Consider the following 27,211-nt stretch of genomic DNA (forward strand, 5'->3'; position numbering starts at 1 on the left):
ATATTCAAGTATCTATAGTGTCACGAGTGTACCGAGAATACCGAATTTCAGGGGTTATCCGTCACGACAGATAACGCAGTAGCGGACGACCTTCAGTTAACGACAGAGAGCAGCGGCGTTTCCGTGGAGCTGTCAGTGCTGACAGACAAGCAGCACTGCGTGGAAATAACCGCAGAAATCAGTGAGAGACGTACGACGAACTTATCCGTTAGGACAGTGCGATGAAACTGGCGTTAACGGTGTGTGGCAGCAAACGACCGACGCGAGTCATTTGCTAAGAGGTTGACATTGCCTCCAGCGCCTGTCCTGGTCCGCAACCATATCGGTTGGATCCTAGACAACTGGAAATCCCTGACCTGGTGAGATGAATCCCGATTTGAGTAGGTAAGAGCTGACGGTAGGGTTCGATATGGCGCAGACCCCAAGTTTTCAGCAAGGCACTGTTTAAGCTGGCGATGGCTCCACAATGGCGTGGCCTTTGTGTACATGTAATGTACTCTGATCTCTGGTCTAACCGAAGCGATCTTTCACTGGCAATGTTTATGTTCGGCTATTTGGAGACCATATGCACTCATGGACTTGGTGTTGCCAAAGAATGTCACCGGGCGACAGTTTTTTGTAATTGGTTTGAAGAACATTCTGGACAGTTAGTGTGATTTGGCTACACAGATCGCCCCAAGTGCGAACATTTATGGGACGTAATTGAGAGGTCAGTTCGTGAACAAAATCCTGCACCGGCAACGCTTTCGCAATTACGGACGGCTATAGAGGCAGCGTGGTTCAGTATTTCTGGAGGGACTTGGAACGACTTGTTGAGTGCGTGCCACGTCGAGTTGCTGCCCTACGCCAGGCGAAAGGAGGTCCGGCACGATACTAGGTGGCATCCCGAGACCTCGGTCACCTCACGGTATCGAGCTTTTAATTAGCAAAAATTCGACTGTTTTGTGGGCCATATTAAAGTCATTCATCCCTGCGGACATGTTGAGACATCGCTCGCGTGATGTGACGGGGCGCTAGTATCAAAACTGCAGCGTGTGTGTTTGTGTGTGTGTTAGTCGTGAAAGATACCGTTGCCGCGTGTGTGACGGATGGCGGAAACGCCTGCGTCGGGCCGTTGTCGGAGCCGGGCAACAACAAAAGGCGCGGGTGAGCCGCATTGTTCGGCGCCGGAGCGCGGGTCGATAGCCGGCAGCGCCGCACGCGACCTCCCGCCGTGCCAGGGTCGCCGGCTGCCGAACAGGTGTCACGGCCGCAGGACGACCGCGCTGCCAGGGCTCGGGGCTGCCCGCGGGCTAGGCGCCCGCACCACAAACACTCTAATCAACAATCGTCGGAAGTGGAAGGAGATTTCTTACGGGGTAGTTAAGACTAATTCCCACTTGAACTGTCTCTTACATGAAGACGACACCACACTGCTGGCGGACTACGAAGATGACCTACAAAGAGGGATACATTAATGTAGAGTACCATTTCACGATTTCAGAAAATACATCATCAGTGAGTTTCAAAGGGAAATATCCAATACGGACAAAAAGCATTTTAACTAGCTTGTGGTCTCATATATCACTATAACGAAGACGTAATGAAGAAATTACCAAATTTTGGGAATACGTGTGGAACAATTAACAGATGTCTCAAAAATATAGCGAGGAAAGAAACAAGATTTAAATATTATAAGACAGTGACTGTTCCAATTATTGTTTTTGTAAGTGAAGTGTGGCTTATAACTAGAGGTCAAGAAAGTCGCATACGAGCGACGGAGGCGAGGTGTCGAAGAGCAGTAAAGGGATGCACGAGGGCCGACACATTCTGCATTTCGGAGAGTAGGGGAGAATTGAATACATTTAACATCCTTAGTAAAATAAAAGGAATAGGAGAAACTGGGATAACATCTCGAAAGAGTGGAGAAAGTTTACCTCTCCAGCTAAGACGCTATGAACCGGTTGGGAGAAGAGGCGCTGAGTACCGTAACAGGCAAAAGAAAAGAAAACGCCTATTGCTAGCAGCGAACATGACATGATGAAGATCTGCGTTTTAATGCCGAGGTGCTATCCCCCTTGTAGTGTGGAAGGCTTATTGGTCTATTCGGTTGAATCTCTCAATGTTCTGCTGATAAACTATTTGCGCCAGTGGGCTATTACCCCAAAAAGGGTAAATTCGTTACTATTATCACTCTTTCGTCAGACTGTAATGTTGATTACGTAATTCCCAGTAATTAATTTTTTTTTTTATTTCACCTATCTGCAGCGCCCGTCGTTGCTCGGGATGTTTATATCTGGCGCACGAAGTGGTTGGCCCTGTGTCTTGTTGATAGATGGAATTCAAGCCACGTGGAAAACTGCCATCGCTTTAAATCGAAGGGCATATGTGAATCACAGGGCGCAAAGGAATCGACGAGTGGATGCGTCTTCCCCTGCGACGTTCATAAAAAGCAGGTAATAGGCTTCCGGTTCTGACTTTCGCCGATGTACATTAATTTCAAATCAAAAGCTCAGTAATAACAATTACACCATAGTTTATGCTTAGATTCCCTATTTAAATTACAAATTAAAGTAACAAAAATTAAGGAAAAGACAGATTTCACCTTACCGTTAAGATGACACGTTACGGTGCATACAGGCACAATTAAAAGACACTTTCAGATTACCTTTCGGCCACAGCCTTCACCAGAAAAAAGAAAGAGAAATACATACACATTCATTCGCATAAGCAAGCACAACTGGCGCAAAATTACCACCATATCCGGCAGCTCGTAGCAGAAAGAGCTGCCTGAGCTTGCGGGCGTGTGTCCGTGTGTGTGTGTGTGTGTGTGTGTGTGTGTGTGTGTGTGTGTGTGTGTGTGTGTGTGTGTGTGTGCGTGCGTGTGTGTGTGTGTGTGTGTGTGTGTGTGTGTGTGTGTGTGTGTGTGTGTGTGTGTGTGTGTCCCTTTCGTTTTCTGGCGAAGGCTGTAGCCAAGAACTAATGCGTAAGTGTCATTTAATTGTGCCTTTATGCACCGTAACGTGTCATCTTTACGGTAAGAAGCAACTTATCTGTTCCTTAAATTGTTACTATCCAACCTGGAGTTTCCATTGTTTGATAAATTAATGTAAAGAACTTTGAAGAAAATCGATAAAGTGCTTCTCGAGGTTTTTGATAACATTTCCCCTTTGTATACTGCACACACATTTGTTTCGAGTCACATTACGAAATCTTACGTAGGCAGTGATATTCCCTTTGCCTGAAGGCAGTGTACAAAATTTCATCAACACCGAAATAAATCTGATTTGTATGAATTACAAACACAGACCCTCTTCTTTATAAACTGTATATAGATCTACGGCAAAGCACGACACAATGTGCTGAGGGTGACAGCTTGTGAAACGAATATCTGGACGTCTTATCTGCATAATTCACTCAGTACACATAGCCTATATTTGTTCTGTACATTTATGACAGTATAACGGAGACATGTATCATACACGCTTGAATCTCATAAAAATCCCTTCGCAGAGTTGTAGGTAGTTCCCGTAATAGACTAGATATTCCTTCGTTATTCACTTTGCAACTATGTTACGCTTCTACACTGCTGTAAGACTTTCACAGTGTAATAATAATAATAATTATTATTATTATTATTATTATTAGTAGTAGTAGTAGTAGTAGTAGTAGTAGTAGTAGTAGTAGTCAAATACGAAACATTGGCAGTCTGAATGATTCCATTTCCTGTCACTTGAGAAGCAAGAAGTCCAGCAATTACGTGTTTTACCTCAGCTAAACATAGTGCACACTTCTTCACTTGGTTGATTTTAAATGAGGGTGTCGCTATGTCTCTGAATGGTACAGAGGAAGTGTACCGCTAGATTGATTTCCTTTCTGAGGAAGAATTGCAGGTAGCACTCACGATGCATCGAGAATTGCTACAGTTACGTATATAAACAAGGCTGTGTGTTTACTGATTTGTGATTTATACAAATCTACAGTTTCATTCCGATCTTGTTTAAATTTTAGACACTTTACGTTCAAGACAAGATGAAGATCACTGTCTACGTAAGATTTCGTAATCTGACTTGAAATACAAATGTCTGTAATATTTAAAGGGGGAAGGTTGTATATCGTTGTTACATATGACATATAGCCTAGAAGATATTTTAGTCCATGTCTCAGAGTTATTTGTATTAGTAAAATCCACAGCGCCATACAAACGCTAAGGCAAGTCGTGGATATGCTACCTACAAAAGTTGCTAGATCGCGGAACAATCATAAGATGGCACCCGATGTTTCCCGAATTGTGACGTAAACTGATCGAACAGCTACAGTCGTGCTCACACAGCCCTACTTGAAAGAGTCGAAACTGAGCTGGAACAGTAGAAGACGAATTCTCCAAAAACGCAAACAGATACTCATCATAAAATGTGACAACAGATGTCACAAGTAAACATCTTTTCATGCAGCCGAAGACGTATTCATTCGTCGCATTCCATCGACATTTACTAATTCAAATATGCCCTTCTGTTTCAAGCGACTGCAGTTTCATGTGCGATTTACATTCGGTATAGGTATCAACAAGGCTCAGGGGCAATCACTGTGTGTGGAAGATATCAAACATCACGGGAAAAACGGGCACCGCAGCTAGTCGTTCTATAAGAAAAGGTTGTCAGAAATAAGAGGTACCAATTGCTTCACTGATTATTTAGTTCGTAGATTGATAAAACACGCGCAAAAACTAAATATCATCAATCATTCGTCATCTCAAAGATAAGTGATCACAGAAAATTCTTTTCCATTGTACAGTTGGATAAGGTGCTAATGTTGATGGTGGTGGAAATAGGTGGGATGATGGGTAACAACTAACTTGGTCTCAAGGAAGTTGCAAACCACTGATGTGGCGAAAATATCTGCACACGCACATTGACATTAACATGTGGTGTGTCCACTGTAGCCACTAGCTGAGTTCATCATCAAGAGCCGCAACCAGAGGAGGGAGTGATGGTTGACGCTGGGGTCTGGAGTGAAGTCGATGTTCTAACTTAACTCGAAGTTCCATTGGGTTATAGTCGGGACTCCTCTGGGCCAGTCCATTTCAGGAAAGATAGTTACCACCAACCATTGTCTCACAGACGTTGCTTCATGACAGGATGCACTGCTATGTCGATAACAATGATAATCGTCTCCCAGTTATTCCTCTATAGTACGCAGTACACAAAGCTGTAAAATCTGTTGATGGTCTTCCACATTTAGCGTTTTGTTAAGCGCAGTAAGAGGACCGCACCACCATTCCCCCTACTATAATGACAGCTAGAACTGACAACTGTAGACAACAGATGTTCATTCGAGCAGTTACATGCCATTTGTAAGAACAGGCCATACTAAAGTAATGGATGTGCGGCCGCAGTCTGTCAACATTGATGTGTCACAAATTGATATGGACCAATGAACTGAAAGTCCGTAAATTATTAGAATAGATGCACCAAAATAGCTGCTTGTAATAACAAATCACTTGTAACAACAAATCTTTATTTACAACAGGTTGTTTAGGCATTTATCGCCTTTGTTAAGTACCTGCGAGCACAATTTTGGCGAGAATGTGTGTAACTGTGAAATGTATAAATGTGAATGTCATTTATATTAAAGTGACTATACAGTGCTCACGTGTAGACTGATATAACATCCAAATAACGTCGTTAGTGAACTGTCACTGTTTTTAATAATGCGGTATATGACTTAATATATTACTAATGAAACCTTAATTACGGTGTGACAGTAGTATGATAGACCCACTCTTTCGACACTATAGGGGTATCAATACGTCACAAACTTGAAGTCTGTCATCTTAACTAGCTCAAAACATTGGGTTTACCGCATTTATACACCCCCTCCCCCCCCCCCCCCCCCCGGTTATTCACAGCGATGACACTTCACCGTGACGTCACTCTTACCTACCCGTGCAGGAAAGTAATTAATTAATGCACTTTTTAAAGCCACAAATATTTAACTAGTCTTTCCAAAAAATAACAGCCTTTCAATAAAATTACGTTTCGCCACCACTAGAACGTCAAAATATGATAATCCAGGCATGTATAGAGTCACGTGTGGCATTGATCAAACAGGAAGAAATTTTAACTTGACATACAAGGATAACATTAAAGAGATCGAAAATAATCAGTCGAGCTTCTTTCTACACTTGAAAAATCAAAACCGCTGTGCTGATACGATCGAAAATACAGAAGAGTTTGCACAGAATACCAAAACGTTTTGCAATGAACATTCCTGAAGAATTGGAAACGTATATACACACACGAGAAAATACCCCTAAGAAATATTAAACGAGCATACATAATTTAGACCCAAGTACTACCTAAAAACCTTCATTGAACTTGGAGAACATGAAAATGGATAAATCGGAAGTAACATAGGCAACTAAAGACAATCGTAACAAATTTTAGTTACTAAAATAATATCGCTATTCGTCCGCATAATCTTTGTAAACATATAACGTCGTAAGTGTGGAACTGTCAAACTACTGTCACACCATAATTCACGTTTTATTTCCAATATATTACGTCATTTGCCACCTTATTAAAACGGTGACAGTTACAAGACAGTTCACTAACGGCGTAATATTGACGTCACATCATAGTAAACGTGAGTACAATATGGTCACTTTAATGTAAATGACATTCACATTTATACACGTTCTCGCTAAAACTATATTCTTTGGTACTTGCCAAAGGCAATAAAGCCCGAAACACTCAGTTGTAAATAAACATTTATTATAAGCAGCTATTTTGGTAATCAGTACGAACCTACCACTAAACGACAAGGTGGAGAAATTCACATGAAGGCTCAATCCACTGACGACAATCAACATGTAAACCAATGTGACGTGTGAGTTGAACAATATCCCAAAAAAGTACTTTCCTAACAGTTTCACAAAGTTGAATGAACGTTCTTTGCGTTGCACTTAAGTGGTGAGAGACTATGTAGAACACATGAAGCATTAAAAACAGATTTTTAATGTTTCTTTCCTTTCTATTAGTCAAGTCTCGAAACTTTTTGGATTGATGTGGTATGTAGACCGAGGACTGTTCTCTAGCAGCAGCCTAACGTTAATATTGACTACTCGCGTGTTCTGAATAACCCATCGGCCAAGGAGTATTCAGTTTTATTATCAATGACTAAAGCGATTTCACAAACGTGCTGTAGCTATAATGTTTGACTTACTATCACACACACACACACACACACACACACACACACGTATTTGTGTAGAGTTGTTTCGAGGGTAGAGGTTATGTATGTTTCTGTTCTTACATTTTCGGTCCTGTTTCGTGTCCCTGGTTGGTATCTCAATCAGCTGCTATTTAGTACATTGCCTTCACTCAGTTTATCACAAATTTCCGTTCACTACTTCACCTCACATGCGCTTACAAAAAATTGGCGAAATGTGACGTGCCAGACACTTCTGATAACACATTGAATAAGAGGTATCATGACATTGTCTCTGTTCGCAAAAAAATGTTGCTTCATCGCTGAAGATGAGTTTCTCACAAATTCCGTTCTCTTCAATAAGCTGTTGCAACCGTGCCGAAAATTCAAAGCGTCTGACTTCCTCAGAGGGAGTCTGGACTTGTAGCAATTGCAAGCGGTAATACTTAAGCTTCAGCTGTTTCCTTAAGATCTTCCAAACGGTCCGTTGTGATATGTTCAGCTCTCTGCTTGCTTTGTTCGTCGTCTTCTGTGGGCCATGTGCGAAATTCGCCGCGCGCGGACAACCGTTTCTTCACTCAACTGCAGGCTGACCCGATGCTTCCCCCATGAAGAGGCGTCCTGAAACCATAAACTGCGCGTACCATGATCGAATGGAGTTTGCAGATGGTCGATCTCTGTTGAACTGCGCTCCAGAGTGTCGTCCAATTGCTATGTCAAACTGATGTGAATGTATTTCAAGCACAACATAACGGTTTCTCGGAGCCTGTCACCATCTTGCATAACTGCTCACTGCTGCGCTCTCGTGGCAGAAATTTGAAGTGAGACTGATACCGTACAAAACTTCTTTAGTTTTTCTATGTGAGTGTTGTTTTATGGATATATGTCAAGTAATGTATCTACAGTGAATTTATAAAATCACAAAAATCATTTATAATAATCTTCTGTACTGAAGATTGTTTATGCCTAATCAGTAGTAATCGGTTTAGATATTGAGGAATTTACGTCAGCATTACTTTTAACAACAATGTCCTAGCTGATTTTATCTGCTAATAACATAGCAAATTTGATTAACAATGCGCGTTTGCTGTAGCTGTGTTCTCATGTTGCAGACACGCCGCTGGACGGCAGCTGCGGGAACGGAGCGGCTGCTGCGGCCTTGGCTGGAGCGGCAGCTCGGACTCGCCGTCTGGGGGCGGCGGCGGCGGCGGCGGCGGCGGTGACGGGGGCGGCAGTGGGGGCAGGGTCGACCCTACCGTCCAGGAGGTCATCCGCCGCCAACGGCACCACTGCTGAGGTCAGTACCGCAACTGTCACACGAGGTCGAGGGCACCCGAACTCCCAAAGGTCATCTACCAACTTGGTGATCCTGCCTGCTACAACGTGCGCAAAACGCAGACCAGTGCCTGTGTTTTTATGTTACAGGTACAAGTTTCATGCGAAAAATTATCTCCAGCTGCACTTCATTGATATTGATACACCATACGTGATCGTTTTCGGAACACACATTTAATATCAGATACATCTCTGAAACCAATCACAACTGCACAGAAACTATTTTCTGTTAGTTTTGCTCCACAGCAGGTAGCATGTAACACTATAAGCGCTCACTAAAGAACACTTCTAACAGCAGCTTACGGTATTCCATCCTGTCATTTTTAAAGCTTACCAAAGCTGCGGAGCGTAACAGGCAGAAAACATTTTCAATGTAGATAAGACTGGTTTCCCAGATTCGTCTGCTGATGAAACGCGTATTCAGAAGTCGACCACGTATGTGGCATGAGTAAAGTGCAAATGGAGGATGGTAGTAATTTTTCACATATTAAGACTGTCGTGGTCTCCTGTCCGAAGACAGATTTACCGCAACCCTCTCTTGCAGTCCATTCTATACAAGCTTCATTATCTCCGTATAATTCCTGCCAGCTACTTCCAATTGAAAGTGCTTGCTGTACTAAAACGTTGGTCTCATTCGAACTGCAGGCTCCGCGCACTTCACCCTCTACTCAACTCCGTTACTAAATTTAGCGTTCCTTGATGCCTTGGGACGTGCCCTTTTTTTTTTTAGTCAAGTAGTGCCATAATTTTCTTTTCTCCCGTTTTTGGTACAGTACCTCGTTATTAGTTGTAAGATGTACTCATTTAATCTCCGGCTGTCTTTTGTAGCACCAGATCTGGAATGCTTCTATTCCCTTCTTATGTGAACTGCTTACCGTCCACGCTTCACATCTGTACAAATTTCGCCCCAGACAAACACCTTCAGGAAGGATTTTATCTTCGATTTTAACAAATTTCTCATTTTCAGACTGCAGTGGTTTGTGAGACTGCAACATCCGTAAGGAATGGTTCGATGAACTTCGAAGCCCACAAATGTTTAGAATAACGTGTAAAGCCGTTTCCAATCAGAAGATTCCGCTTATCTTTATCCGACCTCTTAATAGATACACCCAGCCATGTACAGAGGTACCGAGAGTAAACCGCGGTGCAGTTCTGCGTTGTTCACACTAACAAAATCATCGGCAGAGTTCGACAACGGAATTGTAAGCGGTGGAGGTCCAGGATGCTACGAAAACTTCAGGGAGCTTGTTTGAAGGAACCATTCAGACATTCACCTGAATCCAACCAAGTAAAATCATGATGACTCAGTAAGGATCTGAAGCCCGCCCCCTATAGAATTAGGGTCCAGTGTCTTAACCACTCTGCCATCTCTGTCGCTCTCGCTGTAGAGAATCGCCACGTACTCATAAGCCATGTTTCCAATTGGCAGAGTGCAAAACATGTAAGTGGGACTCTCGATCCGAATATGTTTCATCCTCCACAGATTTTTGAACAGCTTCGAAAAGCTTAGATCACTCAGATGTTTTAACGTCCGACTTAAGTGTTTTCCGCCAATGTCACCTACAGCATTTTATTGGTAGAAGCTTCAGTTTTCAACTTGAAGTAAAATTTAATGCGGAGTTTTTTATTATACACATACCCCTACGCAAATAGTCAGTACGTCCTGGTACAGTGCATGGCTTTGGGCATTTCGTAACAATATATTCTATTCTCTATTATGCTATTCACGTACTGAGCGAGAGAAAAATGACTCTCTCTTTTGGCGCCGCAATCTCGTGATACGTACGTGAGATATGAAGGCCTCAGCCATGAACAGTGGTAAGGGACACACTATGAGAAACAGACCTCCTGCTTGTAACACATGGTACTTGATCTGCTGTATTCATATTAGTTCATAGTTCCATGAGAAACCGATAAATGGCAGCTCTATTTCAGACTCTCAGTAATGACAACCTTGTCAGGATGTTTGCATCTGAACAATGCTAACAAGGGAACCTCCCCATCGCACCCCCCCCCCCCCCGCCCTCCGATTTAGTTATAAGTTGGCACAGTGTATAGGCCTTGAAAAACTGAACACAGATCACTCCAGAAAACAGGAAGAAGTTGTGTGGAACTATGAAAAAAAATAAGCAAAACATACAAACTGAGTAGTCCATGTTCAAGATAGACAACATCAAGGACAATGTGAGCTCAGGAGCGCCGTGGTCCTGTGGTTAGCGTGAGCATCTGCGGAACGAGAGGTCCTTGGTTCAAGTCTTCCCTCGAGTGAAAAGTTTACGTTCTTTATTTTCGCAAAGTTATGATCTGTCCGTTCGTTCATTGACGTCTCTGTTCACGGTAATAAGTTTAGTGTCTGTGTTTTGCGACCGCACCGCAAAACAGTCCGATTAATAGACGAAAGGACGTGCCTCTCCAATGGGAACCGAAAACATTTGATCGCAAGGTCATAGGTCAACCGATTCCTACACTGGAAACCACGTCTGATATATTCTATACGACACTGGTGACGGCACGTGCGTCACATGACGGGAATATGCTGTCGACCCACCTAACTTGTACACTTGGCGAATGGGTAAAAAGATTCTTCTACCTTGCCCGATTTAGGTTTTCTTGTGGATGTGATAATCACTCACAAAAAAGTGATGAAAACATAAGAGTTTGTCACATAAACTGCAACAGTCTCACAGTCGCAGAGTTTTCCCTGAGCTCTGTCAAAACATATGTTTTTAACGTTTTCAAATTTTTCCGTGTGTAGACCGTCAAATCCATCGGACGGACAATAATTGTCTGAAAATAAAACAGTAAACGTTTCACTCGAGGGAAGACTTCTCGTTCCGCAGCTACTCAAGCTAACCACGGGACCTCGGCGCTCCTGAGCTCACATTGTCCTTGATGTTGCCTATCTTGCACATGGACTACTCAGTTTGTATATTTCGCTTATTTTTTTCATAGTTCCACACAACTTCTCCCTGTTTTCTCGATTGATCTGTGTTCAGTTTTTCAAGGCCTATCCACTAAACCTGAGGGGGGTGCGATGGGGAGGTTGCCAACAGTAGTGACGCGTGCAGTGTTCGTCACAGGAAAATACTTTTCAGGGTCGATTTTTGAAAATCCGAGAGTAATGTGTATAACTACGACTCGGATAAAAATCGTCACTATGTTGCTGAACACACATACGCTCCGGAAGTTGTTGGTGCTCAGTAAATGTGAGTAGTTATTTTAGCAAGTGAACTATTTTGTATTCCTCAATTTAAGTGGATTTACGTTATAGTGTGATGGAAAAATTGTTACGGACCTTCATTATTGCAAAAATTAGCATTGCAAATCTTAGTATCATAAACTGAAACACTTTGGATCTTTGGAATTTGTATTGTTGTGAAGTTTAACAGTTTTCAGTTATCTCACAAAGCAAGTAAGCAATGGTAAGTGAAAGCTAACCCTTGCTAAGTAAACTCAGATTGCGAGTTAACAAGCTTAAGTACACTTCGACGCATTTTAAAAATAAATTTTAAATAGAATTTTCGATTTCAAAGATGTCGTCACTCTAGAATTATTTGAAAACAATGAATTATTTGAATAAAAAGAGTCGCAGTGGATGTCCTTGAAATATCGTATATGTAAGGTTTAATTGAAACTTTACTGCGTAATTTCTCAAACGAACCAACTTGTACCCTGCAATTTTTTCAGCCAAGATCTTCAAAATTATGACAGCAGAATAATGGTTGCGAAGTGCTGTATCCTGGCGCTTAGGCCCTCCCGCAGTACAGTCCGATCTGCCGGGTTGCCTACGTGGCAGATGTCAACAGCATTACCACATGTTTATAGCCGACTTGTGGAAGGCGTCTGCATCGCTGCAATATTTCCTTACACCAGTCATGTGTACTAAAATAGAGCGGGACTAGTTTATTCCGCTCTGCTGGTGTTTAGGAAGCTGCATATTGGATTGTGACTCCAGTGAAGTGAAGTGGAGTGAAGTGAAGTGATTGGCAATTACCTGGGAATTGTAAGAGCGGTTGTTAATGAGTTGTCTAGCAGTGGTCTTCGATCACCTTCGAGTTACCTTCTAGATTTCTATTCTGGTTTACAAATATTTACAGACTGCAAGCCAGGTAGCCTGAATTGGACTTTGAATCAGGCACGTATAAGTTATCCAGTGTGTAAGTGATCTCTAGTGAACTTCGTATTTTATGCAGAGTCTCCTCGCAAGACAGGTAATTTATATATCTGGTGGTTATTATAAAAGTGCAGCTACTCATAGAGATCCAGTATTAGTTGTAATCGTCATATGGCAGAGGAACTTGATAGATATTCTAATGTGGAACCGATTTACACTGGAAAAAAATTAATTCCACTTTTGATCATCATGTGAAAATCCGGCGCTGTGAATGCAAGAAAGACGTATAGAACTGTTTCCATATGTTACGAATTAGGAATGGGACGTAGACAGAACAGATCAAACAAGTAAGAAAGGCATAATGTTGTTGTTAACTGCCGCTTACACAGTTTATTCAATTTGAGCGCCAGAGGCGTCGGAAAGATGCTGTACAGCACCAGAAGTGCACCTGGTGGCCAGAATTGGATACAATTTTTTTCCATTGTAAATCTTTTCCGCATTAACGCATTAGAATATCTACTAAGTTTCATTGTCATAAGATAATTACAACGCGCACTGGACTTCTCTGACTTGCTGTCCCTCACTTACAACTACTCTGTATTTCGCCTTCGATAAATGTTACTAATACTGTCATTTGTTGTTACATAACCGCTCTGGACAAACTGACATTCATTTGGTGTGACTTACGGCACAATACAGCTTTCTCTGAATGAAACTTCCATAAATACGCGCAAAAAAGATTCCCAAGTCCTGCGATGTCTCTTTTGAGGATTGCCATTTAACGACGCTGTACATTTGTTACACTTTCGTTTGGGTTATGTAGATCTGTTAAGATCGTAGCCGTACGCCTCTCAATTCGTCGACGTCTGCTGACATGCCTAATTCATAAGAACCCCAAACACCGCAACAATAATATGGAACTGGCCGCACTAACATTTTGTATGAGATGCCCTGTAAAGATGCTCTTCACTTTCCCGGACCCCTTCCAACAAATCTTTCATTCACCTTACTAATACTGAATTTACGTGATCGTCCCATTTCATCGCTTCATGACGTTGCCCCTAAACGTTGATAAAAATGTTGAAACGTCCCCTTAGAAAATTTGTACAAGACTGTGCTTAAACTGAAACACAATATTTTTGGCGCAACGCAATCTGACTTCCACAAATCCCTACGAAAGAATGGCCCTGACTAACATTAACCTATACGTTTCACAAATCACTTACCTCACAAAAATCTTCGTTACTCAAGCTACTGCAATACAGCGAGTGCCACTACTGCCAGCTAAATAAAAGATTCAATCTACTGAAGGCACTAACTACTGATAGGCATAGTTAGCAAATGAAAGATTTTAATACACAACAAACAATGTATTTACCTTAATAGTCATAATATATATATATCAGTTCATGACACCAATTCTTAAAAATTTCAAAACTCCGCCATCTCTCTCCCCACGTCCACCACTGCTGGCGGCTCACCTCCAACTGCGCAACGCTACGCGCTGTTAACATCCAGCCGCCCAACAGTACAATGGCGAGTATTACAACAATGCCAACCAGCCACTGACTGCACACAGCACAGCCAGTGATTTTTCATACAGAGCGCTATGTGGCGTTACCAATAAAAAACCTAAACAGCCTACTTACAATGTGACTTGCTTGCCGGCCGCTGTGGCCGAGCTGTTCTAGGCGCTTCAGTCTGGAACCGCGCGACCACTACGGTCGCAGGTTCGAATCCTGCCTCGGAAATGGAAGTGTGTGATGTCCTTAGGTTAGTTAGGTTTAAGTAGTTCTAACTTCTAGGAGAGTGACGACCTCAGATGTTAATTCCCGTAGTGCTCACAGCCATTTGAACCATTTTTTTGTGACTTGCTTAAGATTTTCACTGTTAATTTTGCAGTCTTCTAATTTCGATTTCTTTCTTTTCGTGAAAGGCATTAACTCGCATTTGTCCACATCTAAAGTGAGCCGCCATTCGTTACACCAAGTGCAAAGTTTGTCGAAGTTTTTTAGCAGTTCCTTACAATACTTTACTGTACACAACAGAGTCGTCAGCGGTGATGACCTGTCGTGAAGAGGCATGAATATTATGGTGCAGCTGGTTGTACATGATAAATTATTGATGTATTTTGACGAGTTTAGAAGTCCTGTTGCGTTTCCTTGGTGCACAACCGGTGCTATTTTCTTTGTATAGAACAATCGCCGTCTAGTCTAACAAACTGATTTCTATAAAATGCTCATCGAGCCAGTCATACATTTGCGAAGGTACTCCGTGTCACGGGATATTGGCTATTAGTAAACCAAATGGTACAATATCGAACGCATTTCGAAAATCTACGAAGATGGGATCTTCCTGTTCGCCATGTGCCAGGTGTGCACAAACACAAGAGCGGTCTAATCCGTGCTCGACCGTCGAGTGAAGCCTTTCTTTCTCCATGAACGTCAGTATTTTAGCAGCCATCTCTCACTTGTCAGTTCCCGCACACAAAGTAATACAAAGGAAGGAAATTCAGAGGAAAAGATGAGAAACTGCTGCATCTTCAAAGACGCCACGTCGATATAAACACAATGAGACGCCTACATTGGTACTCGAAGAAGTTTCGGAGAAATGTCAAAATACTGAAGTTTTGATTAATATCTCTATTCCTTGTATGAGGGTGTTGGATCGAGCACCGCCCTTGGCCGTAGCTTATAAATCAGCTCTCTACACAGCTTGACACAGGTAATGTTAGTAGAGCTTAATACGGTTGCTGCTGAATTACACATGTAAACATAATAAAAAGTAACATTTAAAATTAATTTTATATGTCTGGTTACTCATCTGATTACAGAAGGATTACAGTGAAATCAAAGTTGTCTTTATGGAGAATGCATATGTCAAACGTGTGGGCGGCAGATCAGTTACATTTATCCACTACATAGGAGCGTGAAAAGAAATGAGAAAATTAACACAAAAACGTTAGGCCCATATAACAAATGCTGCATCTCTATACGTTCTCTGTTACATTACGAGAGTTGGATTATTTCCCAAGTTACTCTGTTGTAGCTTTGTAGTTATTCGCATTTCATTGAGATCTATGTGTAAGGTCTAATTGCAGTGATATCTTACTGTGTGGTATGATGTAGTGGTTCAAATGGCGTGATGATTCCATTCGGAAGGACAAGAACGATATCCTCCTCCAGTCACAGCTTGTATTAGTTCTCCGATGACCTCGTTGTCAACGGTACGTTAAACATCCCTCTGTGTAGTATGTTTTGATAACTAATTGTAGTCGTAGGTGTGTGTGTGTGTGTGTGTGTGTGTGTGTGTGTGTGTGTGTGTGTGTGTCATTCATAAATAATTGGCTCCTTACTGCTGCCAGTGACATTTTTATTTTATTTTTATTTTTTTGTAAAAATCAATTATTTGCGACGCGTATCAAGTTCGTTTTATTCGTTCAGCTGTGCAACTTTTTTGGCGTACACTTGAAAAAAAATAGTTGCTGACATATCATCTACGATCTGTGTAAATTGTAGTTGTGAGAAGCAGCCACTTCTGATGAGAAAATACGATGGGGTCGTACGATAAACACCAAGACGGGATCTAACACCATAGGGCGTCACTTGTCTCTTGCCCCCCCCCCCCCCCCTCGGAGACATAATTTGTGAATTTTATTAAGTTTTATTTTTCATATATATGCAGAAAAACCTGTTGAAGAACAAAACAGGGTCGAAGACTTTGCAACGTGATAAAGCCAGGTGGGACTGATTGGAGCATAAAACAAGTGAGCTTCTGATAGTAGTGCAAAATAAAGAAAGGAGTGTTGAATGGCGAGTTTACGATAGCTCTGTCTCGTTTAAAAAGCGTTTCTTATAGTATTGGTCGTTAAAGGAAATATACCATATAAACCTGTTGCGGTTATATAAATGGGACTCATTCCCTGTGTTCCTCGACATGAATTCTTTGGTGAAATATAACATTCGATTATTATCAGCAACTTAAATTCCTCCTTACAGTGTGTCATGTTAATAGCACATTGTGTGTACGCCGACTAAGATTTCTGATTGCATAACTGCACTTGTCTGCTATTGCCCCTGTAAATGAGTATGCTATAAACTCACAAATTACTTTCCCAGTACTTCAGAACACTGTTAGAATTCGCAAGACTCTTCTATCGTGACAAATTGCTTCTTTATTTCACTGTGAGTATATTAAATAACAAAAAATATTGTTTTGTCTGCCTTACGTAACACACTAAAGGCACCTTGGTGACTGTTTTGGGAGCTTAGTCTGAGTCGTGATCAAATGGCAGGTTGCCTTCCCCATGCCCCTTGTCTCTGTGAAGCTCTGGACTGTCGGTTGGGCTCTCGTCTGTGTAGGAGCACGTGATACGAAAGAAAGCCAGACGCTCTGTATTAGTTCCCTCTCATTCAGTAACCCCGCTAAGCTTCCTTTGTTGTGGTCAGACTCGGACTGAGCGGGAGGAAGTCGTTAACAACGAGGATTCCCTTTCTGGACGCTGCAGAGTGTTTTCGGTTGCTGACTCTCGGCGCTAAACCACGAAAGTTCTCCCTGCTCCGCTCTGACAGATGTGAGCATCTGCAGTGATACCAGCTGCGACTTTCTGAATTGGTCACATAGCAGATACTAGTCAGTATCTCTCTCTCTCTCTCTCTCTCTCTCTCTCTCTCTCTCTCTCTCTCTCTCTCTCTCTCTCCCTCCCTCCCCCTCCGTCCCTCTCCCTCTCCTACTCATCCCCTCTCATCTCTGCAGTAACGAAGTTAGGTATGACGCCGATCTGGCTCATGTGGTACATGGTGCGTCTGAAAAGTTCTGCGAATGGTCTCAGAAAATGAACGAAACATGGGTTACAATGAAAATACCTTTTCTGGTCTTCAAAGCAAGCATCATTGTTATCATCATTAGCTGCGACACACTTCTGACGTTGGTTGTACAGCTGTTGGAAACTGTCAGTAAACGCTTGATGTGGAATATCTTGAAGCACCGTAGTCATGCGGTGTTGGATATCCGTCTCATTACGGGAAATCAGACCTGGAGCTACCAGTACCATCTGCTGACGAAGCTGCAGTCAGTGGCATGGTGTACATTGTCTTCCTCACGTCCCTTGGGTAGAAATCCGTGATGCATCAAGTTCTTGCTGTCGATGAAAGCTACAAACTTCGTCTTAACCTTTTGATTTTGTTAGCTGACTTTTTTTTCTTTTTAGTTGGTAGGCGGGGAAGATGTGAACACCGTATTACTGACTGTCGCTTTATCTTCGGATTGTGTTAGCAGCACAAGGCCTCATCTTCTGCAATGATTTGGATATTGAACTACGCACGGCCACGGTGCTTCGTGCGATTCCACAAGATGCCTTTGTTGGTAGTTCCCAGCAGCTTTACAACCGATGTCAGAAGTTTGTTGTAACTGATGGTGATTGCTGGTCTTCAAAGTAAAGGTACTTCGTTCCCAACTTTTGTTTCCTTTATTTTCTAAGACCATTAACCGAACTTTTCGGACACACCTTGTATTACCATTTCCAAGGAGAAAAAACGCGAACGGCGAAATTGAGACTCCACAAAAAATTACTCTGGATATCATAGTCAGTATCGCTTACATGTTCTGGCTCTCTTCGAATTGAATCTGAATTTACACGTCCGTCTATGTGATATGGCAGGATGAGTTTTCGGCTTGTGAAAATAATTCTTTATGTGTTATGCTTACTGTGTATACTCACGTCTAAGAGGGAAAACTTTCTTACGTTTTGATCAATACACAGCTGGTCTTTAATGATTTCAAACTATACTGTGGTGAAGCCACCTTCAAAGTATCGAGGCAGAAAAACCGGTGGAACCATAGTGGCCATCTCTATGGCTGGGTATTTCAGTATTTAAGTGTCACACTCTAAAATCCAGAGATCCAGGGTTTCTCTCCAACCGGTTCTAAAATTTCTTCAATCACTAAGCGTTTCTTTTACCTCTGGTACTGGGTTATTCATGTCAAAACTGAGAAGCTGCACAGTGCGTCGGAGTCGGCGTTATACTGTAGGTCCCCCTAAAACTAGCTGCGAAAGTCAGTTTCAGGCTTGGAAGAAAGCATTGATATACCATCTGCAACAGTACCATGCCAAGTAAAGCACTGCAGTTTTCAGACTTTTGGCTTGATCCACAGCTTCAGCTTAAGTTTCAAAGCAAATACTGTTATCAACCTGGTGTAATTGTTCTGTACGAATATAATCACTTTTGGTAATTGAACCATAGTTAAGTCATTGGATATTGGTAGGGTTTCACTCTTGCAGACTGTTAAAGTATGACGCGATATAGCACTATCGAAGAACTTTGAACGTCATCAAGGATATTTTACGTTCTCAGGTTTACTGTATCGTACGTTATTGGTGTCAGACTCTCCTGCCAGCGTTCCCTCTCATCTACAGAGGACGGACTGTACCTTATTTATCATGTCCGACAGAGAGCCTCATGATGTCATACTACCACTGAAATGGCACCACGCGCGTCTCATCTCCTTCCAATGGACGTCATCCTGTCGGTCATATTTAAGATGAAACGTTGGTAAGAAAACCACAATGTTCTCGACAGGTGAAAAAATACTGAGACAGACTCTGATAGCCTTGTATTTCATTACTGAGTTACGAATGTTCCACAACCTCTAGTAAGCGATTTGGTACTGCCATATACGTTCCATACTCGCAGTTTTTCTTTCCCTCGTGCCACCAGGACCTGCTGAATGTGGAACCGGTTTTCGTAATCCTTTTCTCTAGAGAGAAGGCAACACAAGAGATGGTTTGTTTTTCGAAGAATTATTAAGAGGTTCTCCGAAAGTGGACTTACCCTATATCTAAAAAAAGCTATATTGTGTACAACAAATACTCGTACCAACAACTACTGCATTACATGCACAGGAGGTAGTAAACAGAGTAATATGGTCCAAATTTTTGTTCTTCGTACTCTTGCTAGCCTTGGAAACAAACAAATCAACCTCTTAGCATAGTTTACATTTTTCTATTCATTAATGGTTTTACGGAATAAAATTCAGAATTAACTCACCACTTAGAAAGTGATGATTGCACAAAAGCGAGCAGTAAGAATAACAGTGGTGTTCACTCACAGATGTCATGAATGAACGTCTTCAAGGAGCTAGGCATTTTAATTGCGCAGTCACAGTGCATATTATTTACTCTAATGAAATTCTTCATAAATGGCCCATCACGATCCCAGAAGAATAGTGATGCCCGTATCTGCAACACGAGAGGTAAAAGACAGTTATTACCTATTACTAAAGCTGTTTGTGACTCGCAAAGCAGAAAAATATGCAGCAACAAAATATTTTTGATTGTTTGCACAATAATTTAAAATCTTTGCTCCCGGACAACTTCTATTCCATGGTCGAATTTCCATTTAAAAACAAGTTACATCTAAAGAAATCTGATTTTCAAGTGTAGTTGCATGAGTGGTACTAAATCATTTGTTCATTAAAGTTAACACTAATCACGTCTACATATCCCGTAAACTGATTCGTTCCACATTATTTCGATAAAACAATCGCTCATGGCTGGAATACACTGAGGTGACAAGTCAAAGAACACTACCTGATTTCGCGTCGGACCTCCTTTTGCCCGGCGTAGTACTGCTACTCGAAGTCACATGGACTCCAAAGTCGTTGGAAGTCCCCTGCAAAAATACTGACCCATGCTGCCTCTGTATCCGACCATAATTGCGAAAGTATAGCTGGTGTAAGATGTTGTTCACGAACGGACTTATCGACTATGTCCCATCAGTGTTCGATGGGATTCAAGCCGGGCAATCTGGACGGCCATATCATTCGCCGGAGTTGCCCAGAATATTCTTAAATCCAATCGCGAGCAATTGTGGGCCGGAGACATGGCGCATTGACGTCCATAAAAATTCCATCGTTTGGGAACATGAAGTCCTTGAATGACTGCAGATAGTCTTAGAGTAGCCGAATATAGAGGTTCCCAGTCCGTGATCGATTCAGTTGGACCAGAGGACCTAGCCATTCCATATAAACACAGTCTATACCATTATGAAACCATCACCAACTTGCACAGTGCCTCTTTGACAACTTTGGTACCATGGGTTCGTGGGGTCTGCGCCACACTAGAATCTACTACCAGCAATTACCAGCTGAAATCGGGGCTGATCTGATCAGGCCACGGTTTTCCAGGCGTCGAGAGTCGAACCGAAATGGTCACGAGCCCAGGGGAGGCGTTACAGGCGATGTTGTGCTGTTAGAGAAGACACTCGCTTCGGTAGTCTGCTGTCTTGGCCCATCAAAGCCAAATATCGCCGCACTGCCCTAACGGATACGTTCGTCGTACGTCTCACATTGATTTCTCCAGTTATTTCACGCAGTGTTGCTTGTCTGCTAGCACTGACCACTCTACCAAAACTACGCTACTATCGGTCGTTAAGTGAAAGTAGTCGGCCACTGCGTTGTCCGTGGTAAGACGTAAAGCCTGAAATTTGTGTTGACGTCATTCTCTAACAATGTGGATCTCGGAATATTGAATTCAGTATTGATTCTTATGCGTCTAGCTGCATTTACCGCGTTCAAAGTCTATTAATTCCCGTCGTGCTGTTATAATCGCGTCAGAAACCTTTTGACATGAACCATCTGAGTACGGGCAACAGCTGCACAAATGCTCGGCCCTTTTATACCTTGTATGCGCAATACTACAGCCCTCTGTACATGTGCATACTACTGTCCCGTGACTTTGTCGCCTCAGTGTACTTGACAAAGACGATGCTATACCATTTTTTGTGGCATTTGTAGCGCCCTACTTGTTTCGTACGTAGATTTCTATGGACCACTTTCAGACGAAAGACGAATATCTTCAATGTTTTATGCTGATTCACGTTGCCGTTCGGTGCTTATTCCTTTGCACGATGATCGTTTCTCTTCAAACTGCCAGTGAAATATGTGAATGTTGTTGGTATTTGGAGTTGCTTGACTGTGTCACTGACAGCATCTCCTCTGAACAGCAGGCTGTCTTCTGTGCGGACCAGCCTATTTCATTTACGCTAAAGGAACTTCCCAAATACATCTCCCGGCACATGCGCCGGCTTCCGATTCACTGGGCTTGCACAAAGATAGAAATTCTCTGTAATTCTTGTCGATATATAGCTGTCTATTAAATAGAGAGATGTTTCCTGGTGATGTCTTGCTGGTCGTAACGAAGTTTTATTTAGTAGTCTAAAACATTGAAAAGCCCTATGACAGAAATTGAAGCAGATGAGTTCGACTGCTCTTCAATATTTCCATAATAAAAGTAGCTATGGATTTGACTGCGCTACCACTGGCTTCCACTGCGATGTATGTGCCGTAAAAAAGCGAGTTGATGAGTAGCCCGGCGGCTGAACACACGGCGACGATATTTTGTCACGTTTTCCGGGGATGTACCAGATCATACTACTTCGGCTTCCACCGCTCGGTAGTAAATTTTACATTGCGTGTTAAGCGTAGGCTTCGCGGCGGTGCAATTCCGTGACACTTGATGACCACGTGCGGCCGACCGCAGTACTCATCTGGGTGATTAAAAACAGCGCCGCCTTTCTCCGTAATTGGCGGTTGTCAGCGCTGGTAGCCTTTCCGGCGATGCCGGAGACTAATTCATTAATAAAGATGCGGGCACCGGCTTTGTGAATATGACGTGGCTGGTGGGGCAGGCGACGTTTGAAACCAGAGGACTGGCCAGAGCGGCGAAAGCTCGCAGCAGTGGTGCGGCTCCGTTCACTGGAATGTCAGGGGTCGGCCGGTCGCGCACTGCGTACCGTCGGATAGTTTGCCCTGCGGAACGTGTCTGTGTTGCTCTACACAGCTGCGACGGTTTCCAGCAATTGCCGCTGCGGTTTAAGAGGAGAATCTGCAAGGTACGGCTCCGAAGAGACGGTGCGGTATTTTTCTTTCCTAGTAGAAAAATTTGCACCAAGAAATACGTGAACACGACGTTTCATTGGTATTCATGGAACCTTTTTCCCCGACAAAAAAAAATACGTATCAGAAAAATCATTTTGGTTTCTCCAGTATCCTCGTTACAAAGCCAAACAGCTAGAAAAGGACAGAAAATACGATACAAATGAATGGTTCACATGGCCTCACGAGAAAAGTATCCTTGATCAACGTGGATGTTACCGGTGGTGCCGGCCGCGGTGACCGAGCGGTTCTAGGCGCTTCAGCCTGGAACCGCGCGACCGCTACGGTCGCAGGTTCGAATGCTGCCTCGGGCATGTATGTGTGTGATGTCCTTAGGTTAGTTAGGTTTAAGTAGTTTTCACTTCTAGGGGACTGATGACTCAGTCCCTTAGTGCTCAGAGCCATTTTGCTACCGTTGGTTACGAAGTACGTGTTGACTCGTGGATGACATGGATTGCTGTACGGTAACGAAACGATCGCAAAAGAAGCCCTCGTCGTTCCAGGTTTCAAGAAGAAAGTAGCAAAATTGCATACAGTTATTGACATCTATTGCAGTTGTACAACCGAATAATGCGTGCTCACTTACGATGACCTTTTTGGAGAATTAAAATCTCCCCTATAAAAATTAGCACGCATCCATTCAGAGTTGTGAAATTCAGTTCTGTCTGTCCGTTAGTGAGATAAAGAGCGTCATAAACAGCGTTGTCCTGCTTAACGCCTTGTTCCTATGTCATGCGGAGAGGATTCCACCGCGTCCGGTGAGAGTAGTGTGAGTAGTCGTTAGTGTGTGATTTTAGAACGTGATTATAAAGTTCATCACGTTTGAGAGCATTTTTGGTTATTGGCGTAAGTATAAGTGTTCACGATGACATTCAGCAGTCATTGTTTCTGTGAGCACCGAATAGCCAGTCTTTTTTCTCCCATTAGTATGATGTACGAGTAACCTCTGTACGTCATCCACCGCGGATACAGCGAGAGAGGCCGACATGTTAGTTTCGAGTCACCCAAGAAGTCACTAAGTTCTGCACAGAAACGCATGGCTCTTCATGTGGATAAAGCGGAGCTGTTGTATGCAGAGCAACCTGACTGATGCTTTCAAAACAGCTGCATCTATAAGTGTTGGTCTTTCTTCAGTGCATCGTGTGATAAGTAAGTACAAAGGCTACACACTCTTTGAAGTATCCCAAGAAAGAAAAATCACGACAGAAGCTTTCAGAAAGTGTTAATGACTTCGATAGAAATGAAATCCGAAGGAACGTACATGAATATTTCTTTTTCTTCTGTTAAAGTATCGTAACAATTTACCAACAGTTGCATATTGCTTGCTGCCCTGAACGAAGATCTAGATTTGGGCAAGTTTTGGAGAACTTATAAATTATTAAAAGAAATCAACTTTAAATATGTTCGGCGTGGACGCGATAGCGTGCAAGAAGGAATGACATCACTTTAGGGAGGCGGCGTTATCTACGAACCATTAAACTATTGAGAGATAAAGAAAGACCCATTTACTATCGTTGAATGCAGGAAATACCCGAAAAACGTCTGGATAGACAACGCCATAAAATCATACAAACAAGCCTTTCTGCCCGGATTATCCACCGGAAACAAGGGCCCACCGGACAAAGGCAAACGCCTGATTATCACTCTCACATTGGGATTACACACATTGAGATCCTAGCAGATTTCGTTGAATGTTGTTCGTGGATTTTTGAATCCAAAAAGTGTGGAGATTATCGTGAGGAAACGTGCGCGCGCCGATACATTAGAGAAGCGGTTTAAAGATGCTCACCCTCGGCTTCAGGAAAACGCCTTGTTCTTAATAACGCGTTGTACCATTCTTGTCCTAAAGAAAAAGTTCCTAATGCGAATTCCAATAAGCGAGACATGTCACAATGACTTCAATGTAGAAAATGTTGAAATGTGTTTGAAATCTTATGGGACATAGCTGCTAAGGTCATCAGTCCCTAAGCTTACACACTACTTAACCTAAAGTATCCTAAGGACACACACACACACACACACACACACACACACACACACACACACACACACACACACACACGAGGGAGGACTCGAACCTCCGCCGGGACCTCAATGTAAAAACATAGCCTTTGAAGACAGTATGTTGAAGAAGGAACTACTAGAAATCTCTAAAGAAAACAGAATGGTACACAACGAATACACAGTAGATGAAATGGCTAAAAGTGTAGGGAAAATTGTTCTTCGAATTCCTCTGTGCCACTGCGAATTAAATGCCTTGGAGTAAGTTTGAGCCAGAATCAAAGGCTATGTTGAAGCAGAAATCGCATATACAAAATGTCGGAAATTAAAAAACTATTATAACAAGCACTAAGAACAGTGACTGCAGAAGAGTCGAACAAATGTGCTCTCCATTTGGTGGAAAAAGCCGAAACTCAAATGTGGAAATTATACTGAATTAAAGATGAGAGAGAAGAGCGTTTTGTTAAAATCCCGAATGAAAATAGAAATCCACAGAATGAAATTAGCTCTGTCGTTGCTTTAACATTATTGTAAGCGGCACTGTTGTTAAAATCTCTTTGTTTGAATCTGCTATGCCGTCTGTCTGTTTTTGCGCATTCTTTCGTTACATTGTAGCTCAAGTTCACAATAATGGATTTCTAATGAGCTATGCACGCTTCGCTGTGACGTCAGCACGGCGACCAACTGCACGGCGCATACGAAAGATTTTAACACACCCATGCTTCTAGGACGGGCGGTGGGCAGTCACGTGAAACTTCGTTTCGTCCCAGCTCTGGGTGAATAGGCTATATAATGTGTGAGGCTCCGTGCCATTGAAGCGTTCGAGGCTATTGTCTGTAGGAAGGTAGGTCTAGAAGATCAGCCTATTACGAAATACAGGAAAACTGACTAGTTATCCTAACGTAAAGTGTTTCTGTTCTGGTGCACTATCGGTGGTAGTTCACTGGCAATACCCAAGAGCAACCGTTCAGAAGGCCCTAAAGTGGAAAAGTGGAATGATCATACAAAAGTAACTGTAGGAATAGCTGAGGCCATGCTGAACTTACAGCGATGTATCGTAAATAAGTGTCAATCATCCACGAAAGAAGATGCGCGCAGAGCTCTTGCACATTCCACTCTGTAGTTACGCTCATCAGTGTGAGAACGAAACCAGGTTGGATTGACAGGAGCAAGAGGGCGGGCGGCAGTGAGTTTCACCACCGATAAGTTTTTAAGTTGGCAAGAGAAAATGACAGATACGCCCATAAAACTAGAGTGGCAGGCACTGCGCGTCAAGGAGAGTTTTCCTGCTGAAATTTAGGGAGGACCCGTTGCAAGAACAATAGGGCAAGGTACTGTCAGAAAGCCAATAAACCGAGTTGGAATCATGGAAATTAATATGCAAATTGCCACAATCTGGACACCATAAATGCAGTAAGCGAAATTAATGGAAGGATTCAAACTAGGAAAAATTTGCAATTTATTATTACACTGAAGCGCCAAAGAAACTGGTATAGGCATGCTTATTCGAATACAGAGAATGTAAACAGGCGGAATACAGAGCTGCGGTGCAACGCCTATATAAGACAAGTGTCTGACGCAGTCGCCGGCAGTTGTGGCCGAGCGGTTCTAGGCGCTTCAGTCTGGAACCGCACGACCGCTACGGTCGCAGGTTCGAATCCTGCCTCTGGCATGGATGTGTGTGATGTCCTTAGGTAGGTTTAAGTAGTTCTAAGTTCTAGAAGACTGATGTCCTCAGATGTTAAGTCCCATAGTGCTCAGAACCATTTGAATCATTTGACGCAGTTCTTAGATCGGTTACTGCTGCTAGAATGGCAGGTTATTTAGAGGTGAGTTTGAGCGTGGTGTTGTAAGTAGCGCACGAGCGATGGGACACAGCAACTCCGAGGTAGCGAAGAAGTGCAGCTCTTTCCATACCACCATTACACGAGTGTACCATGGATATTAGAAATCCGGTAAAACATTTAATCTCCGACGTCGCTGCGGCTGGAAAGAGATCGTGCAAGAGCGGGACCAACGACGACTGTAGAGAATCGTTACGCGTGACAGACGTGCAACCGTTTCGCAAATTGCTGCAGTTTCAGTTCTGTGCAGTCAAAAAGTGTCAGTGTACGAACCATTCGACACATCGATTTGGGCTTTCGGAGGCGAAGGCCCACTGGTGTACCCTTGATGACTGCATGAGACAAAGCTTTACGTCTTTCCTGGGCCCTTCACCACCATCATTGGACTCTTGATGACTGGAAACATGTTGCCTGGCCGGACGAGTATCGTTTCAATATGTATCGAGCGGATGGGCGTGTACAGGTATGGAGACAACCTCATGGATCCATGGACCCTGCTTGTTAGCAGAGAACTATTCAAGCTGGCGGAGGTTCTGTAATGGTGTGGTACGTGTGCAGCTAGAGTGATATGGGACCTCTGGTACGTCTATATACGACTCTGACAGGTGACACGTACGTAAGAATCCTCTCTGATCACCTGCATCCATTCATGGCCATTGTGCATTCCGACGGACATGACAATTCCAGCAGAACAATGCGACACCCCACACGTCCAGAATTGCTAGAGTGGCTCCAAGAACACACTTCTGAGATTTCTACCCCATCGTACTCTTACGGATTTGTGGACAACCCTGTA

The 27,211-nt window shown here is 42.9% G+C and overlaps 1 protein-coding gene across 1 annotated transcript in view; it reads left to right on the forward strand.

The window, feature by feature from the left end:
• The window catches only part of LOC126354568 (uncharacterized), a 1,114,027-nt gene that overhangs the window by 546,746 nt on the left and 540,070 nt on the right, over nucleotides 1-27,211 (forward strand). Inside the window, exon 6 of the mRNA XM_050004313.1 lies at nucleotides 8,301-8,485. Within this exon, the coding sequence (XP_049860270.1) occupies nucleotides 8,301-8,485 (185 nt within the window). The remainder of the gene's footprint in view (nucleotides 1-8,300; nucleotides 8,486-27,211) is intronic.

This window comes from Schistocerca gregaria, chromosome 3 (genome assembly GCF_023897955.1).
Source record: "Schistocerca gregaria isolate iqSchGreg1 chromosome 3, iqSchGreg1.2, whole genome shotgun sequence".
Taxonomy (NCBI): Eukaryota; Metazoa; Arthropoda; class Insecta; order Orthoptera; family Acrididae; genus Schistocerca; species Schistocerca gregaria.